This window comes from Echinops telfairi, unplaced genomic scaffold (assembly GCF_000313985.2).
Source record: "Echinops telfairi isolate 266 unplaced genomic scaffold, ASM31398v2 ScPeMD7_7;HRSCAF=31, whole genome shotgun sequence".
In the NCBI taxonomy this organism is placed as follows: Eukaryota; Metazoa; Chordata; class Mammalia; order Afrosoricida; family Tenrecidae; genus Echinops; species Echinops telfairi.
The window spans coordinates 3,618,109-3,639,105 of NW_022103904.1; the positions used below are offsets into that span (position 1 = coordinate 3,618,109).

The 20,997-nt window shown below is 38.7% G+C and overlaps 1 protein-coding gene across 1 annotated transcript in view; it reads left to right on the forward strand.

Moving 5' to 3' along the window:
* NME8 (NME/NM23 family member 8) overlaps window positions 1-20,997 on the forward strand; it is a 57,086-nt gene that overhangs the window by 11,141 nt on the left and 24,948 nt on the right. Inside the window, exons 6-13 of the mRNA XM_004708156.2 lie at window positions 2,476-2,542; window positions 3,289-3,362; window positions 8,445-8,537; window positions 9,800-9,987; window positions 14,333-14,508; window positions 16,280-16,424; window positions 17,026-17,133; window positions 20,762-20,913. Coding sequence (XP_004708213.1) covers window positions 2,476-2,542; window positions 3,289-3,362; window positions 8,445-8,537; window positions 9,800-9,987; window positions 14,333-14,508; window positions 16,280-16,424; window positions 17,026-17,133; window positions 20,762-20,913 — 1,003 coding nt within the window. The remainder of the gene's footprint in view (window positions 1-2,475; window positions 2,543-3,288; window positions 3,363-8,444; window positions 8,538-9,799; window positions 9,988-14,332; window positions 14,509-16,279; window positions 16,425-17,025; window positions 17,134-20,761; window positions 20,914-20,997) is intronic.

The following is a 20,997-nucleotide window of genomic DNA, read 5'->3' on the forward strand; positions in this document are numbered from 1 at the left end:
CCTCAGGGGTGGGGGTGGGGGTGCGGGTTATACATCGATCATTATGATTGGTTACCCCTTTCTCCCCCTTCACCCCACTTTTCCTCTACCCTCATGGTATTGCTACTCCCATTATTGTTCCTGAGGGGTTTATCTCTCCAGGATCCCGTGTGTTGAGAGCTCTTCTCTGTACCAGTGTGCATGCTCCAGTCTAGCCGGATTTGTAAGGAAGAACTTGTCTAATGAAATAGCCTAGCACAGCCCTGCCCAATGGTGACAGAATGCAAGCCACAATCAGAATATATCATGTCATTTAAAATTCCCTAGTTGTCATAGTAAAAACAGTACAAAGACACAGGTGAAATTGACTGAAGGATATAGATGAGCCAACCAGTATACTCAAAATTTAAATTTGAGTCTTCATTTAACTATGCACTCAATATAAACATAAAATATTAATAGTTTGGAGGTTTTGCCTTTTTTGATACTAAATTTGTAAAATTTGCTGCATATTCTACACTGATTAAAAACAGCAACTGCAAAATCCCAGCTTCCATCAAGTCAATTCTGACTCATAACACATCTTAGTCGAGGCCAACCTCATTTTAAGAGTTCAAGCAAACTTATTTGGTCAGTGACTGACTTACAGGCCAGGACAGCTCCAACAAATTAAAAGCATGGCTAATTTGAGGTTATACCTACTACATTGATCTCATTTGTAATTATTATAAAAACAAATATTTTCAGCAGAGTGATTTCCAATTTTTTTCTTGTTGGGGGGTGTCTTTATTACATTGAGAATCTGAATCTGTGCATTTTCTTATCAAAATAATATGTAAAACTTCCCAATTAGTTCACAATATCATAGCATCACATTCAAGGAATCCCTGGGAGTTAAAAATCCTTATGCTCCCTAGTGTTTTACTCTCCGTAGAATATTGGCGATTGGTTTGAAAAAATATTGTTTCAATGTTACGAAGGTATCTTTTGTTTCTAATTTACAAGAGTTATTGTCCGGGATGGAGCTTGAAATTTAGTAAATGCCATTTTGAACTTTAACATAATAACAAGGTGTTCCCTAAACCAAAAAAATTATTGTCAGGTCAGCTGACCTCTGGGGTCTTTATTAGTCATCTACATACATCTACATGCAGAAGTAACCACAACTGGGTAACTTGGAGAAACAGGGACTGATTTGCTCACAGTTAGGAGGCTAGAAGTCCAAATTCTGAGCACTCTCTTTAGGGCAAGCCTTTCTTTCTCTGCTGGCTCTGAGGGTAAGGCCCCGTGTCTGTTTCACAAAAGGGGGCTGGTGTCCTCGGAGATCTCTACGTGTTTTGGTATCACTCTTCCTTTGAATCTAAGAGGTTCTCAGCACAGAAATCCCATCTTCAAAGGAACCATTTTTCCCCAGCTCTTCCTTATTTGTGGTAGTAAGCCCCTCCTAGTCTCTCCTATAAGATAAAAAGTGGTACAAACCACACTCCCTATTAGGGCTGTGACATGAGTAAAAGGTTGCATATCACACGCTAATCCCCTTACAATTAGTTGGCTGATCACATCAGATCACGTTATGGGGATCTGATTACATTCTCACATAACTGTAAAATTAAAGCATCACATAACTTCCAAACATTGAACATCTTGACGGAGCCAAGTTGACACTATTTTAGGAGGATCCAATTCAATCCATGATATGGTATGTCAAAGTAGAACTATACTCCATAAGGTTTTCAGGGATTAATTTTTAGAAGTAAATTGCCAGGGTTTTTCTTCCAAATCATCTGTTTACTGCTTTCTTATTTGTTAATCTCTTCTTCCTTATTTTACTCTTGGAGCACTTCTCTTTTTAAAAAAATACTTACATATAATTTACACATCATACAATTCAATGTCTTAAACATAATGAAAAGAGTTGTGCAATCATCACTATAATCAATTGTAGAACATTTACTTCATTTTTGTACAAATTATTGTTAGCTTTCCCTTTCCCCCAACCTCCCCTGCCATAACCCTAAGAAACTATGAATTCAGTTATTGGCTCTATACATTTACCTATACTAGATTACAAATTTTTAAAACATACTCAAACGACAACAACAACAACAACAATCGCAAAATAAAACAGAGAAAACCTCAATTGAAAACCAGAACAAATTTAAAATGGGTGAAACAAGAGAACAAATGATACATTAGCGTTACAGTTTAACCTAACTACATCTGCATGAATCCTCTTTGCGATGTTCTCTGTCAGCTAGCTCCACATCCCTGGTCAATGACCAGAGGGGATTCCCCACAGACTTAGTCCACATGTGTTGTTTAGATATTTCAGTGGAAAGCTGCTGGGGGCAGGGCAGGGGCACAGGGAGGAAGTTCCCTTCCATTTTACCTTGCATGTCCTGGCTTATACATATTTACTATAATCAAAACTTCTAAACACTCTTATGCCATCATATTAGAACATAATTGTGTTTTCCTTGCGTTTCTTTTCAATAGCACAATGAAATTATGCTGATAGACTCAGATGCAGAAGCTGCTGTAGAACCACAAGTTGAAACTGAAGGTAGATTAATTTGATTTAAAAATAATGGCAAGACTTTTCTGCACATTGATGTTAATTGCTGCATTTTTGACACAGCGAAAACTGGTAATGCTCTCATCAGGGAACTGTCCAGATAAATTACGGTCAGATTACACTTGGATGACTAATCTGGACAGTGGTTCTTATTTCATCCTGCAGTATTCAAAAGCTTGTTCAGAGAACTTCTTGCATGATAATGCATGCCGCTGGTTTCTCTGCAGCCAACACTGTGTGCTTTTGCTGTGAATGTGTGTTGGTTTGTTTTGTGGAGGAAGGGAAGACAAGTGAGCATGCCCAGTACATTATCTTGAATGAAAAACTTAACACGTGTGTGCACATAAATCTGAAGATGACAGCATTAGCCACTTTGTGAAATTTCCTTGCACAATGGAGAGTTAACTCCTCACTTTTGGAGATAATGAGCTAGATGGATCATGAGTGGGAATACTGTTAATTAAACTCTCGTGAAAACCAACCCATGTCTGTTTACTAAGCTTTTTCATTTTTGACTAAAACCTCTTGTGAATTTTTGCCCTGTGCACAAATATAGAAACCTTGCTTTGATTCTCAGTAGCAAATCTTTGGTAGTTGAAATGCCATCATAAGACAAAAACTTTCATCAATGGATCAAAACACCGGGCATTAAAGATTTACCATTCTAATTGCTAAACTGTTCATTATCCGGCATTTTTATCAAGAATGTGAAATTGTTCTATCTTTTTCCCTAGAGGAGCAGTACACTATTGTGATCATCAAACCAGATGCTGTGGCCAGTAGAAAAAATGAAGAAATTAGGATAAAAGTAAGCAATCTGGTGTGGCCATGATTTGAATTCCACCCCCCACATGTTGGAAATGAACTTGTACGTCACTGAAGGCCCCACATCCATGGAGCCCAACAGTTAGATCTGAGCGGAAAGGAACCTAGAGGGATTTTCCCCCATGGAGCAATTTTTATTTTATTTTATTATGTTTTAGTTCATTTATGTTTTCCTGTTAAACTCCCCACTTTTTGCCCCCACCCCACCACCACCGCAGCCCTCTCCTCTCCCTTTTCCCACCTCTGTCTCTGGCCTCCTCACAGTCATCAAAGTCCTGTCTTTGATGTATAGACCATGGTTCTTCTTCTTCATTTTTCCTCAGAGCAGTGGCGATATTAGATATTGATCATAGTAAGATTGAATTTGCTAAGTGCAATGCTCTCCAGTTTTGTCCATGTCTTGTGGTGTTGACAAGAGTTGTCATGGATTTTATTGAGACCTGACATGGAGTGCTATGAACAAACCAGAGCGTGTTGATCCGTTCCTCTGGAGTTGGGGTTTCCGTTGTTTCTGTTTTTCTCTCTTGTGGAAATTGCGGCAATGAACGCAGGTGTACATCGGTCTGTTTGTGTTCCATCTTGGCTTCCTTAGAGTATGTCCCCAGTAGAGAGATGGCTGGGTCGTAAGGGCCTTGGGTTTGCATTTGTGTGAGCACGTGCTGTACTTGCGCTCACAATGGTTATGCAATGCTGCAGACCCTCCAGCCAGGTCAAAGCATTCCCACCTCTCCACAGCCTCTCCGGCATTTGTTATTTTCTGTTTCATTGAATTTTGCCAAAAGTGTCGGTGTAAGGTGATATCTCACTGTTGTTTTCAGCAATGAGTTGAATTCATTGTGGCGCTCTGGGTGCCACCGAGTCAGTGCTAACTTGTGACAAGGCACGTATATCACAATGGAGCAGGCTCATGTTTGGAAGCAGGTTTCCAAGGTACCTTTCTTTCAAGGAACCCGCCTTTCAGTTCGTAACCAATCACATGAACTATTTTAACCACCCAAACCAAAAAGGAAACACACTGTCATCAAGCCGATCCGAGCTCATAGGACCCTCTGCAGGGTTTCTGAAACTGTAAGTCTTCACTAGCGCACATAGCCTCGTCTTTCTCCCTCAAAGTGGCTGATTGATTAGAACCACCCATCTTCTGAGTACAGCATAATGCCTGAGCCATTCTACCAGCAGGGCTACCCTGCACCACTCAGTAGCTCTTAATTGTCAATTTGAAGACAAGTTTATCCTTTAGAGTAAAGTCAAACATAATAAACTGCCCGTGCTAAATGACCTAAACATTTTGAATATTTTCCATCTGTCTAAATGGCTCCATCTATTCATACACCTTTATTTAAGTAATCCTGCCAGTCATCTACCAGTATTATATATAAATTGTAAAAGTTGTGTATTTTATATTAGCTTAAATTACATACATTTAATGTTTAATTATTAGCAAAGCAATCTTGTTAATAGTTCACTTGGCTTGTTTTTTTTTCCCCCCTCTGTTGTTAAAAATATGTAGATACGTGATAGCTTAAGGAAGCACTGAATGTTTTGCCTTGAAGCCAAAATATTTTTTTCAAAGGGAAAATTTTATTCTAAGTCAGTTTCTGTAAAGAGCGAGATAGTAACTATTTTAGACTTTGCAGAATATATTGTCTTTGCTGCTTACTTCCAACATAATATCAAGAAATGAGACAGGGAGTGAGGAGTTGAGGCCCAAAGCCCATCTGTAGGCAATTGAACATCCCCTTACAGAAGGGTCACAGGGAGGAGATGGGCCAGTCAGGGTGCAGTATAGCACCGATGAAACATACAGCTTTCTTCTAGTTCTTTAATGCTTCCTACCCCCTCTGCCCATCATGACCCTAATTCTACCTTGCAAATCTGGCTAGACCAGAGCATGTACTTGGGCACAGATAAGAGCTGGAAACACAGGGAATCCAGGACAGATAAACAAACCTCGTGGGACCAATATTGACAGCAGTCATACCAGGATGGTCAGGGAAGGGGGGGGGGTAGAGAAAGGGGGAACCAATCACAAAAACTATAAGCCTCTCGTAGGAGGCTGGACAACAGAAAAGTGGGTAAAGGGAGACATCAGTTAGTGCAAGACATGAAAAAATAACAATAATTTATAAATTATCAAGGGGGATGGATGGAGGGAAGGTGGGGGAGGGAGGGGGCAAATGAGGAGCTGATACCAAGGGCTCAAGTAGAAAGAAAATGTCTTGAGAATGATGATGGCAACAAATGTATGAATGTGCTTGACGCATGGATGGATGGATGGATTGTGATAAGAGTTGTATGAGCCCCCAATAAAATGATTTCTTTTTAAAAAACTTCCATAGGCACTATCTAAATAAATGGCACAGTTGCATTCCAATAAAACTTTCCTTATAAAATAGGTGGTGAGCTGTATGTGGCCTGTGGAAGGGCTGTATATTTCTCGAGAAATTTATCATGAATTTCACTCTGCAGTTGTTGCTGCATTAGCATTGATTAAACTCCAGTAAAATATTCAACAGAATTTCAACTGGCTTCTGTACAGAAATGGAAAAACCAATTTTCAATTTTATATCGATTGTCAAGAAATCCCCTAAACCTGTATCCTGATCTCAAAATTTATTTTACAGGTAGAATAATCAAAACAACCTGTCATTGGTATACTAATAGACATCTAGATGTTTAGGATAGGATTAAAAATCCAGAAATAAACCTATACATTTATATTTTAAAAATCAATTGATATTTTGACAAGGGTATTAAAATAGGGAAAGAAGAGTCTTCAATAAATGATGTGGAGAAAATTGGATGCAGAAAGGTGAAAGAGGGTTGATGCTTCATCCCGTGTTAAACAAATATCAAAATGGACTTCAGACCTAATAATTAAGATTAAAACCATAAAATTCTTAGAACATAATTCAGAGAGCAGACTGTCCAGTCTAGCTTCTAACGAAGTCTAATATAAAAAGTATAACAATAAAAGCATGAACAGCAAAATATAAAATAAATAGAACCTCATAACAATGATATATTTTTGTTTATTAAAAGATTTTACCAAAAGAGTGAAGACAAGTTACCCTTTGAGAGAATATCTTCACAAAACAAATGTTTGATAATAATGTATTAGCTAAATGTATCTAAAACTTCCACAACCTACAACTAAACTCAAAAAGTGGATGAAGGACTTGAGTAGAAATTTCACAAAAAAAGGCTATTCAAATGGCCAACAAATTCATGAAAATATACTTCTTCTTGCCATCACAGAATGAAAATCAAAATGACAATGGGATACAATTTCTCTCCCACTCTAGTGGCTAAAATTTAAAAATTTGAGTGAAAATAACAAATATTGGTGAATGTGGTCACATTGGAACTGTTATTGCGTGTGTGAATGCAAAATGGTTTAGCCTTTCAATATGGTACAGTCCTTGTGGAAAACATTGTGATGGTTCTTTAAAGAACTGAAAGGAGGACAATCATGTAACTGAACAATTCCATTAGTAGGAACAAGAGCAATAGATTTGAAAACAGCAACGCAAAACCCCTCTGCACACCGGTGTTCATTGTAGCCTTATTCATAACCGTTCAATCTGGAATAAACCCAAGGCCCGTCAACAGATAAATGAGTAAGCAAAATGTGTAATAGATATGAGTGGGCCTCAAAATACTTCTGCATAATTTCTATTGTTTCATAATTCCATTTTTTGAAGTCCTTTCATATACCATGGAGTAATACTCAGAAAGAGAAATGAAGTCCTGATTTAGGATACAGCAAAGCTTGGAGACTTCTCTGAGTGAAATATGTCAATCACAAAAGGGAAAATATTGCACAGTTATGTAAAAAAGAAAGGAGTGGGCGAACGTGTAAGAACAAAAGTTTATTATTGATCACTAGGGTGGGAGGAGGAGTGAGCGGCATTGTTTTTGGACGATTGAGTTTCAATTCACTTGATGTTGATGGTAAATTTGCATTGATTAAAGAGAAAAGTTGCGCAACTGCCTGGAGTAATTGGTGTCAATAGGTTGTGCATCTGTAACTGGTTGACTTTGTAAAAGTTGTATAATAGATATATTTATAACAACAACAACAACAAACAATAGATGTATGCATACCAACAGCAGTAAAAGTGCAGCTGCTGATATTATTTATGTTCAACCAAATACCCAATGAGATTTGTTTTCATAGTTTTGAGTTTCCGGAGGTTTACCATTATGGTTTCATGAAACATCTCAGTTAATGTCATGCGGAGTGCTTCGATCCTACCTCCTAGTGGGCTATGCAATGTCTGGAATCTTATCAGCTTGCACACAGCCATTTGTGCCACACAATCAGTCTTTACTCACCTCGAGCAACAGAGGAAGCAGGGGAGTAAGAGATAGGCAGAATCAATGAAAGGGACTCCTAATTACATCTATGAACAAATCTCTCTTTTCCCCTAAGACCAGAAGTGCTTTGATTACTGAGTGCTTTGATCTAAGATTCTCTAGAAGAGTCCTGATCATAAGAGTAAAAATGCCAAAAAAAAGAGTAAAAATGCAAGAGAAAATTTAAAATTTTCAGGGAATCCAGTCTTCTGGGGTCATCCTCGAAACTACTGCCCTGAGGTGTTATTTAAACGAAAACCATATCCTATAAATGCAAGATATTCTAGAGTATATGTTATAGTTTTAACAATTGAGGACTTTAAAAACAAAGAAATTTAAAATAATTTTGAAAATAGTAGTTTAAAAGGTGCTTGCAAATTTATGTTTTGGGGAGCTATCCAGAATGCTGTGTTCCTCCTTGGAATCCAGCTGGTTAGAACGATTTAGAGGCTGTCCACATAAAACAGAAATGCTGTTAACCTCTTTAACAAGCCTTGAAAATCCATGTTCCTGGAGGGCATGAATCAAGCAGGCCTTTTTTGTTTATATGTTTTTGAGCAACTTAAAAAAATCTATGGATCATGCTGAAGTCTTTACTTAAAACTTACTCAAATCTAGGTGGTTTGTTAAGCACAGGAAATAACTGTCTTGTCTTGCATGTGGTCCCACAACACTTCCGGATCTGACCTTAACTCTCCAACTGAAGATTACAGAGGGAGGATTTGTCATAGAAGCAGGGGATAGGAGATGGCTCAGCCAAGAATTTGTTAGAGACTTCTACAGCCAAATGGCAGATGAGGTAAGAAAGTAAAAAAAACAAAACAAGTTGGTATGTTTTTTCAAATACCATAAGCTTTAGATCTCCATTATAGAAAAATCAGTGAGTCTGACCAACCAAATAAATTACAAGTGTCCTTTTTGGTGTCAGTGTCATGATGATGCTAATGGCAGCTGTCATAGCCACCCTATGGGCAAAATACTGCCTGGACCTGCCCCATCCTCATAATTATGTGGTGTGATAATCTCTTTATTCCAAGGTGTCCAAGTCTTTCTGGAAATTAATACCTAACCCTTCCCTATATATTTATGTCCTAGGTTGAAGATTTCTTGTTGTAAGCTGCAGAGAAAAGCTATATCCTTTATCAACTCAAAGGTCTTTCTCAGAAGCCATTTTCTTTAATTCTCCTGCACTTGACTTATGTAATACAGGTAGTGGTGTGCCTTGAGAAGTGGACTGACTTAGTACACAAGAAACATAGCTTCTAGAAATGCCTGTCCCATATAGAAGGCTCTTGATACATATGCTATTTAAATTTAAATGAGTAAGATGAGATAATATAAAAAATGCAGTGTCTTCATTACAGGAACCACATTCCAAGGATTCTCTAGCTGTTACAATATGGCTACCATGTTGTTCAGGCACAGAAAGGCATGTCCCTGAAAGCTCTTTGGACAGCACTTCCTAGAACTAAATGCATCACTCAAAACATTCTCTCTGGACCAGGGTTTCTGGCCCGTTCATTCTGGTTCGATCCTTTGAATTTACATTTCTTCCCCAGATATGCTGAATCAGAATTGAGATGATTCTGAATTGAGATTCCCAAGGTGAATCTGAATCTGATTGAGTATATTGGAACTGATAATGCAAGTTCACAAACTAGAATAAAACAGGTCAAAGCCCTTATCCTGGCCCTGCCTTCCATCTATGTAACAAGAAAGGATTGGACCAGCTGTGTCAGCATCTGGGAACTTTTTAGAAACTCAGTTTCTGAGGTCTACCCAAAACTTAGTGAGTCAAAACGGTGAGCTGGAGCTTCAGTGATCGGTTGAAAGGGCTCCGGCTGACTAGGATGAGCACAGTTTGAGAACCGTGCTATTACACTATCATTACGCTCAATCCTTGCAATCTGCGAGCCTTTAACCTTCAGATACTTTTCAGGATAACTTCTTGCCTCGTATCATGAAAGGGTACATTTCATTTGACTTAGATACTGCTACTAATTCAGTTCACCCAGCTGAGGAAGCGAAAGTCAATCAACAATTTGTCCTTCTATTTTGTAGCCTGAATTTGAAGATTACGTCTCCTTTATGACAACTGCTTTGAGCGATATTCTAGTTATTTCTCAAGGAAATCAGCAGACTTCCTTTGAAGAGGCTGAAGCAGAGATCCAATTTGAAGAACCAAATGAAGACAGCCCTGAAGTCGAAGAAAGTGTAACATTTGCGAAGACAAATAAAGGACAGAACAGGTAGCTCAAGGCTCAGAAATGTAATATTTATCATGTGGCATTGAGTAGTGAACTATAAAGTCCAAATCTTGCAACCCTAGATCAAAATACTTTTATTATGAAGTCCAAATATATTTTACAGCCAACTTCATGAGTTTGTGCATTCAGCAAGGCTGGGATTGCCCTGAAAATATGTGTGAAGAGGATTAGAGTAAAGAATGTCCCCTGCTTGGGGGAGCATCTCTAGAGTGAAGCACACTAGTCTGGCATTAGAGTCCAGAGCTGGAGGAGTAACTTGGGCTCATTCATAATCTTTCTCAACCCAATCCCACTGTCGCCATCCTTGTGCTCTACCCAGCATCGTATGGAGCTTATGTAAGACAGTTAAGCAAACAATCAAGGAAAAAACAAATGCACTGCCCTCAAGTCAATGCTGTCTCCTCGGGACCTGATATGGAGTCTCCCAGGCTGTAAATCTTTACACGAGAAGACAGCCTCATCTTTCCCCGGTGTTGCTGCCGGCAAGTTTGAACTGCCGACCTATGGTTGTCAGCCAAGTGCTTTACCCACTAAGAGATTTCACTTGTCCTTGATCTGTGTTTAATGAACCTCATCAGTGGCCACATCTCGGCATAAAGTTTTACATCTCTTGTTATGGAGCTGGGGCGCAGGTGCAATGCACATCCACCACATCTTTTAGAACCTAGAATAAAAAAAAATAAAAAAAAGAAAGACAATAATTCACATGAGTAATTTACACAGTTGTTTGCTTCCACTCTTTATTGCCACCCTCTTCCCCTACTTCACAGCATCCTCACTCTCCAGGGTTTGGTGGGAGTGCAGGGAAGGAAGTTAACGGAACAGCACATTGACAGGTGCTGCTCATAAACAGGATGGAGTCTCTTGGTGGTGCACCTGGCTAAGCACTTGGGTGATTGAAACGAACCCAGAAGCACCTCAGAAGAAATCCCTGGCAATCGGCCTCTGGAAGACGATCGCCATGGAAAGTCCAATGGAGCGCAGTTTACTCTTCATTGTGTTAGTTATAGTTGACAGCAGCTGGCTCCACGGACATGAGCTCGGTCCAGGCTAGCAGAGTCCCAGGTCTTTGTGAAGTTGGTTATCCCTGCAGAGATGAAGGCTCCCAGTTTATGGACCCAGGTGGCATGTGGCAGTGGTTCTTGGGTGGTTCTCCCTGCGATTGAAGGCCTATCTGTTCCACTACTTAGGGTCTCAACAAAAGACTGCAGAAAATGATGAAGTGTTTCCTCCTGCAGGGGATTAGTGCCTATCTGGAGGAAAGATCTGAGCCCAGGAGACAAGAACCCGGGCACATACCACAAACCCTAGGAAGAGATAGCACAGACATGTGATGTCCAAGGGAAAGCTTGACATTGGACTTCACTGGCTGGGCCTTCCTGATCCCAGAAATGCCAAGAGAGAGGACAATGATATTACTAGATCTTCTGTCCCTGAAGTTCTCTATGCTAGGTTTTCCCTAGTTGTTGTTTAGAGAAATGACAGTCTGTTGGCTTCTACAGCACAACACATAACCTAGAGAAGCGCACAGTCACTTGGCCTTCTGTCAACAGATGTTCCACCACTTAATTCTCTAATAACCAGCCTTAAATTCCAATGAGCCAACAAGGAAAAATACTACCCATCTAAAGGAGCCTAGCACCAGGGAAATATGTACACAAAAATCAAATATATGTCCAGTGAATGAGAACAGTTAGAAACCGATGGATTTGTAAATGATGATGATGATGATGATGATGCTGGAGATACGTGTACAGCACACTCACAGATTGCTTTCTAATTTGAATTATTCGAATTCTGATTGTTGTTGCTAGGGACATCAATTGTCGCTGACCCACAATTATGGTCAGCTCAATAGAACAAAACACTGCATGGTCCTGTGCCATCCTCATCATTATCCCTATACCTGAGCCCATTGATTGAGCCACTGTGTCGATCCATCTCATTGAGGACCTCCCTCTTTTCACGGCCCTTCCACTTTAGCAAGCATGCTGTCCTTCCGCAGGGACTGGTCTCTCCTGACACATGTCCAAAGCACGTTCGATGAAGTCTTGCCATCTTTGCCTCTAAGGAACATTCTGACCTTAGTCCTTTCAGTACTTTTCAATAGATGAACTTTGCTTAAGATCATCCAAAATTCTGATTACAGCCAGAGATTCAGAAGAGAATTAGAATCTTGGATAGTTATTTGAGACTTGAATGAATGGTGTGGAAAATCAGATGTGATAAATAGCTCAAAGTATAGACCGAAAATGAGGAGAAGTCAGGATAGCAGCAGTAAGCAATCTGGGGAATGTCACTAAAACTGAATGAAAGGAGCCCTGGAGGAGTAGTGGTCTTAGAAACCGATGGGGCCATTTCTACTCGGTTCTATAGGGTTGCTGAGAGTCAGAATCTACTCAGCAGTGTGTTCTGAGTTTGGAGGAAAGATTAAACAATGTTAAAAGCAAACACTGAACTCAAGTGAAGACCACCAGAGCAATAATGGATTTACACAAGAATCCTCAAAGCCTGCTAAAACCAGATGTAAAAATATTTACACCATTTCAAATAATATTAGTGTCACCCATATTAGGGGGGAATGGACATTTTGTACCTTCTACGCTGATGTACCAAAAAGGATACAACATCACATACGTAATATCCCTACCAATAATTCACTATTTTCATCTCATCTTGAGGAAACAATTGGGTACATCCCAGAGGAAGTAAACACTCACTGCCAGCGAGTGAAGTCCAACTCACAGGTAGCCTAGAAGACAAAATCCAACTGCCCTTGTGGGTTCCCAAGACTGTAACTCTTCACGGAAATAGGAAGCCTCGTATTTCTTTCATGGGGCAGCTGATGGTTTCAAACTTCTGACCTTGTGGCTGGTAGCCCAATGTGTAACCCACTAAGTCACCAGGGCTCCTATCCCAGATGAAGGACACCACAAAATATCTGGCTTAGAGCCTGTAAAGATACTAGTAGCGTGAAAGAAACAAAACAAACTGAGAAATTGTTTGAGATTAAAGGAAGCTAAGACACAGGAGAGCTAAGTGCAGGGTGTGATCCTGGATTCAGAGTTCAAAAGTAGAAACCTATTAGACAGAATTTGTGAAATTGGTGATATTTGAATATGAATGGTTTAGGAGACAGTTTATACCAATGTGAAATTTTCTGAACTACTTGCATTTAAGGGTGAATGGCTAAAATGACTTCAATTTAATTTCAAATAGTTTTGTTTACACACACACACACACACACACACAGAGAAAAAGAGCAGTGACAGAAAGTATGGGGAAAATGGCAAAATGTAAACAGTTGACTGGTGGGAGTTCATTGTTTAGGTTTTGCAACTTTTGGATCAATTACAAGTTTTTCAAAAATATGTGTTTTTAAAAACATGTTCTCATCTATACTATGTTTGCAAGAAACACAGAAAGTGAAATGAAAATAAAAGGATGTCAGGAAAACAAGGACCCAAAGAACCTAGAAATACTAGACTAGAATGGTAAGAGTGTTAAATTGATGAAGAAGAGCACAATGAAACAAGATGTAGTGATTTAATCCAACCAGTGTAACTGAGAAATACATAGTTGTATTTAAAAATAAATTTAAAAATAAGAAATTTGGGAGACATATCTATATACTGCTAGTACATGAGCATAAAGGCATATAGTAGTGAAAAGTTTACATTTCATAAAACTGCATTTAATTAATGATCTGTAATATATGTTACACAAATATATATACAATCTTAAGACTTCAAAATAAAAAGGGCACTTCTCTTTCCATGGAACAGCACTAAAAAATGGATGATTACTACACTCACAAAGCAAACTTTACCAAGGCTTTTTTTTAAGAAAAAAAAGTTATTCTCATATTTACTAATCAGAATCCAATAAAATTTGAAATAAGTAATATTTAGTTATTTGAAAATATTTAATGGGTTTGTACAACTCAAAATGCTCTTGGTTCAAAGAAACAAATTAATAAAAAATGTAAAACTATCTATGAAGCCCAACAAAGAAGAAAGATGCACAATTAATTTTAAATAAAAACTTTAAATCAAAAATTTTCTTTGTTTAGTCTCTCAGAAAGTAAAAAATTGGTGATGCTATTTGTAATTAATATTTATATAAATTGATTCAATTAAATGTGTTGAATTAAATACCATATTCTCCGACATGATAAATATATACAAGTTGACTTGAAATTCACATTTGCTTGTTTCTTTTAATCTCCAACTTATTTATTAATTGATATGTTCTAAGTTTCATTTGTTTTATTGTTTATTAAACTTCAGGTTATAATAATCTTACATTATATTTTTAATTTTGGCAGTTTACAAGAATATTTGGAAAAACAACAAATATCTGAATTTTGTGATGTTGAATATGATTTAATTAATGTTCACAAGGCCATCAATATCTTATTTCCTGATTTTAAAAAAATGAAAAACATGAAACTGGAAAAGATACTGGCATTAATTAGACCAGACCTCTTTAGAGAAAATAAAGGTAAGAAAGCATAAGTAAATTATTTTGTAGATGGAATTTTAACTAATGCTAGTTTAAATACATTAAATGGCATTATTCAAAAATGGAAAACAAATGACTTGAAATAAATAATTTAGTGACTGTTAATTTACCAATTGCTTATTACGACGGAAAAGCATGCGTGTGGTTAAGAGAGTTTACAAAACGTTTTGTAGCCTGCAAATTTATTAGGCTAGATATTAACATTAGAAGAATTATTTTATAATATTAAAAATTGGAAGAAGAGAAAGATGGGGCTTTCTGACCCCGAGTCCTGGTAGTGCAGGGGTTACAGTGTGGGTAACAGCAAGGTCCATAGTTTGAAACCATCAGCCTCTTTGAGGGGGAAGCAGGGCTTTGTACCCCAATGATGACTCATAGTCTCGGACACGCTAGAGAGCAGTTGTCCCTTGTCTTACAGGTCACTGTGAGTTACAGTGTGCTCTATGGCAATGAAGTTTCTTGTTGTTTTGATAGAATGGCAATCTTGAAAACTCACAGGAGCAGTTATAAATAACCCCCCACCCCCAATTCATTATTTTTTGTGTTTAGCAGATTTTTATTTCTTTCCCCTAGACCGAACCCACCCCGTTCTAATTTCTTATACTTTTGTTTTAATGTGTTTTGAGGTTTTAGTACACAAATGGCTGTCATTTTTTGGAATGCATTTTAATTTGATAAGGTTTGACACTTTTTATTTTGTTTGTGATCAGATTTATAACAGATGCCTTTAGATTTCTTCATTTCCTCATGCTTTCCACAGTCCTCAAAAGTCTCACTTTCTACCATTTAAGTGCATAAGTAGAGTTCATCTTTTAGTTATCTGAAGATAATTAAACACATACTTCAAAAGAATGTACTTTGTTTTTAGCTCTCTTTGCCATTTTGTATCTATTTTCTTTATAGAAAGAAAACTTGTGGACACTGTGCATATAGTTAAATGAGCTGCTCACCCTCAAACTTGGAGACTTCTGTCCAAAAGCAGAAAGCCGAGGTGCTTTTGGGCAGAGGCGTTCTCCCTCAAAACCTGTCCCAGAAGCACCTTTCCTTATATCTCACTGACTCCATCTGTATAACGCTGCCACACTGCCCAAGAGGAATGATGGGAAGTGAATCTTGGAATGTCTGGGCCCCTATAATGGGAAGCAGGCAAGAGAGGAAAGGTTGGAAAACTTGTCTAAGGGTTTTTGCATATCTAACCAATACACATCTCCTCAAGGAAGGACAAGAGAATAAAGCATATTAAATATACAAGTGTATGTATAAAATTTGCATAATTGTGTAGATTGGTATTTTGGTTATTAGAAATCCTTCTAGCATAGTAATGAATGTTCTTGACTGCTAATTGAAACGCTGGCAGTTTAAACTCACAGGAGAAAGATGTGGCAGTTTGGTTTAGGGAAGATTCACAGCTTTGGAAACCTGATGGGAGCAATTCAACGAGATCCTACCATCATGAGTCAATGTACGCAATGGCAATGGACTTGGTTTGGGTTTAGCAAATATTGTCTTCAGGTGTACATGTGTGGGTATACACAAAAAATAATTCTATGTGATGAAAAACTTGAAATAGCACTAGAATTTGAAATGCTAACAAGTATTGTTTGCCTTAACTTGAAACCAGCTATTTTGGGAATTTTTTACATTTAAATGAGAGCAAGAATATATTACATTCATGATACTATATTATGTACTGTGTATGTAGCCAATAACTTGGACGTTTGTATTTTATGTTGGGACTTTTTCTACTTAGACAATGTCTTGGAAATTATTGAAAATGAAGGCTTTAAAATACTAATGGAAAGAGAAATAGTTTTATCAAATGAAGAAGCACAAATGCTCTGCAAGGAATGCGAGCATGAAGACTACTATGACGCGCTTGTCACAAACATGACCAGGTGAAGTGGAGCTCAGGGTTAGAACGGGGACTTTCTGTTTAGCTTCTCACATCTGTGGACATGTCCTGGGTTTACTTCTCTACCAAGCCCCATCCCATCCTGATTCTCTGCTCAGATGTCTGGCCTTTGTAGTACTCCTGGATTGACACCGGAACAATGAGAAGGCCCTGCATGAAGTAAGCGGAGCCCAGTTGTATTGAATGGTAGAAATCCAGGCTCTGCTGCATTATGAACTCTGAGCAGAGAACCGAGGGACTTTGATATTTCTGAAGTTTCTGGTGCTTCCAGAAGAATCACTGCAATCGCAGCTGAATCAGAAATCCAGCTAGGACGAATCAATCAACAAGAGCAAGGGAACAACATAGAAGCCACTCATCAAAAACAATGTCCCTCACTTGGCTTTCTTCCCTGACTGCCATCCTTTCACAAATACATCCTTACAATTACACCAATAAAAGTTCATTTTAGACCCCTAAATGAAAGGATTATTTTTTACATACTTCAATCTACTTAACCAAAAGAATGTGAATTAGCTCTACATAATTAGTGACTGAATCATATTTCCACGAACTTTTTGTTGTATTTTTTTCTCTTTGAACAGTGATACATCTCTAGCCCTTGTTTTACTCAGAGACAATGGTTTCAAACACTGGAAAGACTTACTCGGACCAAAGTTGGTTGAAGAAGCCAGAGAACAAGCTCCAGCGAGGTAGGATTGACATTCTACACCCCCTACTCTATATGTGAGCTCGATTTATGTTTATTTTGGGGTATGGACTCTAGCATGTACCTTTTGCTAATGGATTCTTTTAGGGAAGGAGTAGACTGCTCATGACTGGATACTCTGCCCAATCTCAATGTAAATAATGCAAGGTTTTGCAACAACAAAAAAAAGATGATGGGATGCTTAGTTTGTGGCTCAAATGGATGTGAAGGTTATTACTGTTCAGTGCCATCGAGTCATTTCCTGTTCATGATAAACCAAAGTACAGCAGAATGAAACAATGCCCTACTCAGTGCCCTCCTCACAGTCCTATGTCTGAGCCCAGTGTTGCAGCAACTGCATCGATCCACTCATTGAGCGTCTTTCTCTTCCTTGCTGACCTTCTACTTGACCAAACATGATGTCTTTTTCTAGTGACCTCCTGATGGCAGTAATATTTTATAAAAATAATAAGGTTTTACACACAAAAGGTGTAGATAATCATTTTGGGGTCACCTTTTGGGACAGTGTACCCCTGTGTGATCCACACCCCTCAGGCACCACTAGTAATGCCACTGCTGTCCAGTCCCATCTGTATCACTCTTGCCTCTTCTGGCAAAGTGAATCTGGATGCTCGTCTTACTGAGGCACTGACGCATGCCAAAGGTTGCCGAGTACTGGATCCAGGGTTAATGATCTGGTGTCTTTAGGGTTACGTGCCTTCAAGTTGTTTGCCACTCTTAACGATCCCATATACGACAGAATGAAGCTCAGCTCAGTTTTTCGCCATTCTCAAAATTGTTCTTGTGTTGGAGTCCATTGTTTCAGCCACTGAGATAATGAAAGTTTATTGTGCCAACCTGGCCGATAAACACATGTAGGGTTAATTGAAGGCTTGGTAAGCCTCGCCTTTCGAGTTCTCAGGTCTACTGCTTTCTGATGGTTGGACCAGGGTGCAGTTGCCTTACCCAGTTCCCTGCTTCAGCCAGCAAGGCTCACTTCCTACAAGACATCCCTGAAGAGAAGACGCATGCACCTACCCCGATGCAACTCTGGGTGCTGGAGCAGCTGTCTGGAGACCCCTGCCAGTGCTGAGATGCTTACACTCTCACTGATTCAGCTTTCCTCCTGCATTTGGTGTCATTGTGTGTGTTTTGTGAGATGGAGGAGGACTTTGTGGATTGCTATCGGACATATGGGCTAATGCTGGACTTGTGGGCTTGGGCAGCACTGGGTTGGGATGTTTTCTTGATGTGCACTTACCGTTTATATAAAACTCTCTCTTATAAATATGGGTTTCTATGGATTTGTTTCTCTAATGTACCCAGACTAACACAGCCACTGTGTGAATCCATCGTGTCAAGCAACTTCCTCTCTTTTATCAAAAATGACCACATGTCCAAAGTTAAGTGAAATGAAGTCTCACTGTCCTTGCCTCTGGGAGCATTTGGGCTGTACTTCTTCCTGCACAGGGTGGTTTGTTCTTTTGGAACGCCACCTTGTTTTCAATACACTTTGCCAGCACGGTAACTGAATGCATCAATTCTTTTTTCGTTTTCCTTTTTCAATGTCTAGTTTTCACAGGCACATGAGACAACTGAAAATGCCTGGGTTAGGTCAGGCACAATGCGGCCCTGAAAGCAACATCCTTGCTTTCGACACTCTCAAGAGGTCTTGTGCAGCAGATTTACCCAAAGCAATGCATAATTTGATCTCCTGCCTGCTCCTTCCATAGGCATTGATTGTAGTTTTGAGCAAGGCAAAATCATGAACAACTTCCTTTTTTTTTTCCATTTGTCATGCTGTTACCTATTGGTCCTCTTGTGAATATTTTGCTCTTCTTTACATTGAGTCTTTATCCACACTGAAGTCTGCCATCCTTGATCTTTATCAGCAAGTGCTTCAATACCTCCTCACGCTCAGCAAGCAAGGTTGTGTCATCTCCATATCACAGGTTGTTAATACACCTATATCCAGTCCTGCTGCCACATTCGTCTTCGTATAAGACAGTTTCTCGGGTTATTTCCTCAGTATACAGATTGAAAAATTATGGTGAGAGGATACAGCTCTGATGCACACTTTTCCAGATTTTAAACCATGTGATAGTCCCTGGTGCCATTTGCACAACTCCCTCTTGATCTGTGTTCAGATTCCACATGAACACAATGAAGAGTCTGAAATTGCCATTATTCTCAAAGTTATCCATAGTTCCATAGTTATGATCCATACAATGGAATGCCTTGGCATAGTCAATAAAATAGAGGTAAACATCTTTGTGATATTCTGTCCTGTTAGCCATGCCATGATCCACCTGAGTTCAGTAAGGATATCCCTCATTCCACATGCTCTTCTGAATCTGGTCTGGACTTCTGGAAGCTCCCTGTCCATGTACTGCTGCAACCATTATTGGATGATCTTCAGAAAAAATTTACTAGCATATAATATTAATGATATTATTCTGAAAATAGTGCATTCTACAGTGTCATATTTCTTTGAATGGGTACAAATGTGGGCCTCTTCCAGTCAGTTGGTCAAGTGGCTCTCTTCCACATTTCTTGCCATTGACAGGTGAATGCTTCCAATGCTTCATCCACTTGTGAAATATTTCTATCATTATTCCCTCAATTTTTGGATCCGCGATTTTCATGATTGCCCTCAGTGGACTTCTTCTATTAGCACCACTGGTACTTGATCATATGCTACCTCTTGAAATGGTGAATGTCAACTAGTTCTTTCACCACTAGTGACTCTGTGTATTCTTTCCATTTTCTTTGTATGCTTGCTATATCATTAGCTGATTTGCCCATAGACTCTTTCAGCATTACTACTCAAGGCTATTGGTCCAGTTGTGAAGATTTTACTCTTCTTTACATTGAAAGCTAATCCATACTGAAGGCTGAAATCCTTGATTTTTATCAGCAAGTGCATCAAGTCCTCCTCACCTTCAGCAAAAATAGGTTATGCAATCTGCATATCACAGGTTGTTAATAAAGCTATCTCCAATCCTGGGGTTGTACTCTTCTTCATATAATCCAGTTTCTGTCTTTATATATTTACCTATTCAAGATTTCAGATGCAGAAAAACATACAACAAAACAGAAAACAACCCGCCCCAAATAATAATAACAAAATTAAACCGAGAAAACCTTCAATCAAGAAGAAAGCAGAAAATATTAAAACCCAGAACAAATTTAAAATGGGCCCAAAACGATAAAATTATAAGGTTTTAATTTTAACCATGCTACATCGGCAGTAATCCACTTTCCAGTGCCCTCTCTGGTAGCAAGGTTATTCACATCCTTGGTCTATTGTCAAATAGACCATCTTGATGGAGCCCGCGATCTCGCTGCCAAGTAGGGACCTTGAAAATGGATTTCGGGCTTTCACTGTCATCCACAGCCTTCTCTAAACCATGTATTCAGAACTTAAGCTCTAGGCCTTCTGCATTGTATTTTATATTTGCAATCCTTGGAGAGCACAGGCTGGTGGACCTTTTCCATATGTACTTCACTGACACCTCACTGAAATGGATACTGTCTTTAGACAAGCCTTTAAGACCCCAGAGGCTATTTTGTTAGCATTTTATTGTTAGTTATAATAGCATTTTTTAAACTGGACCTTTTTTCCCTCAAAGTTTATGTGCAAGATTTGCAAAAGAAAGTCTGCCTATCAACCAATTGTATGGAAGTGACTCATTGGAAGTTGCTGAAAAGGAAATACAGTATTTCTTTCCTCCCCAAAACACTTTCGTGATGATTAAACCTCATGTAGACTATGAAAAGAAAGGTAAGTATTTAAAAATAAAAGCCAATGTATACATTTGTTTTTCTCCAAATATGTTTGAAATTTTACAAATTATAGAAGTTCAAA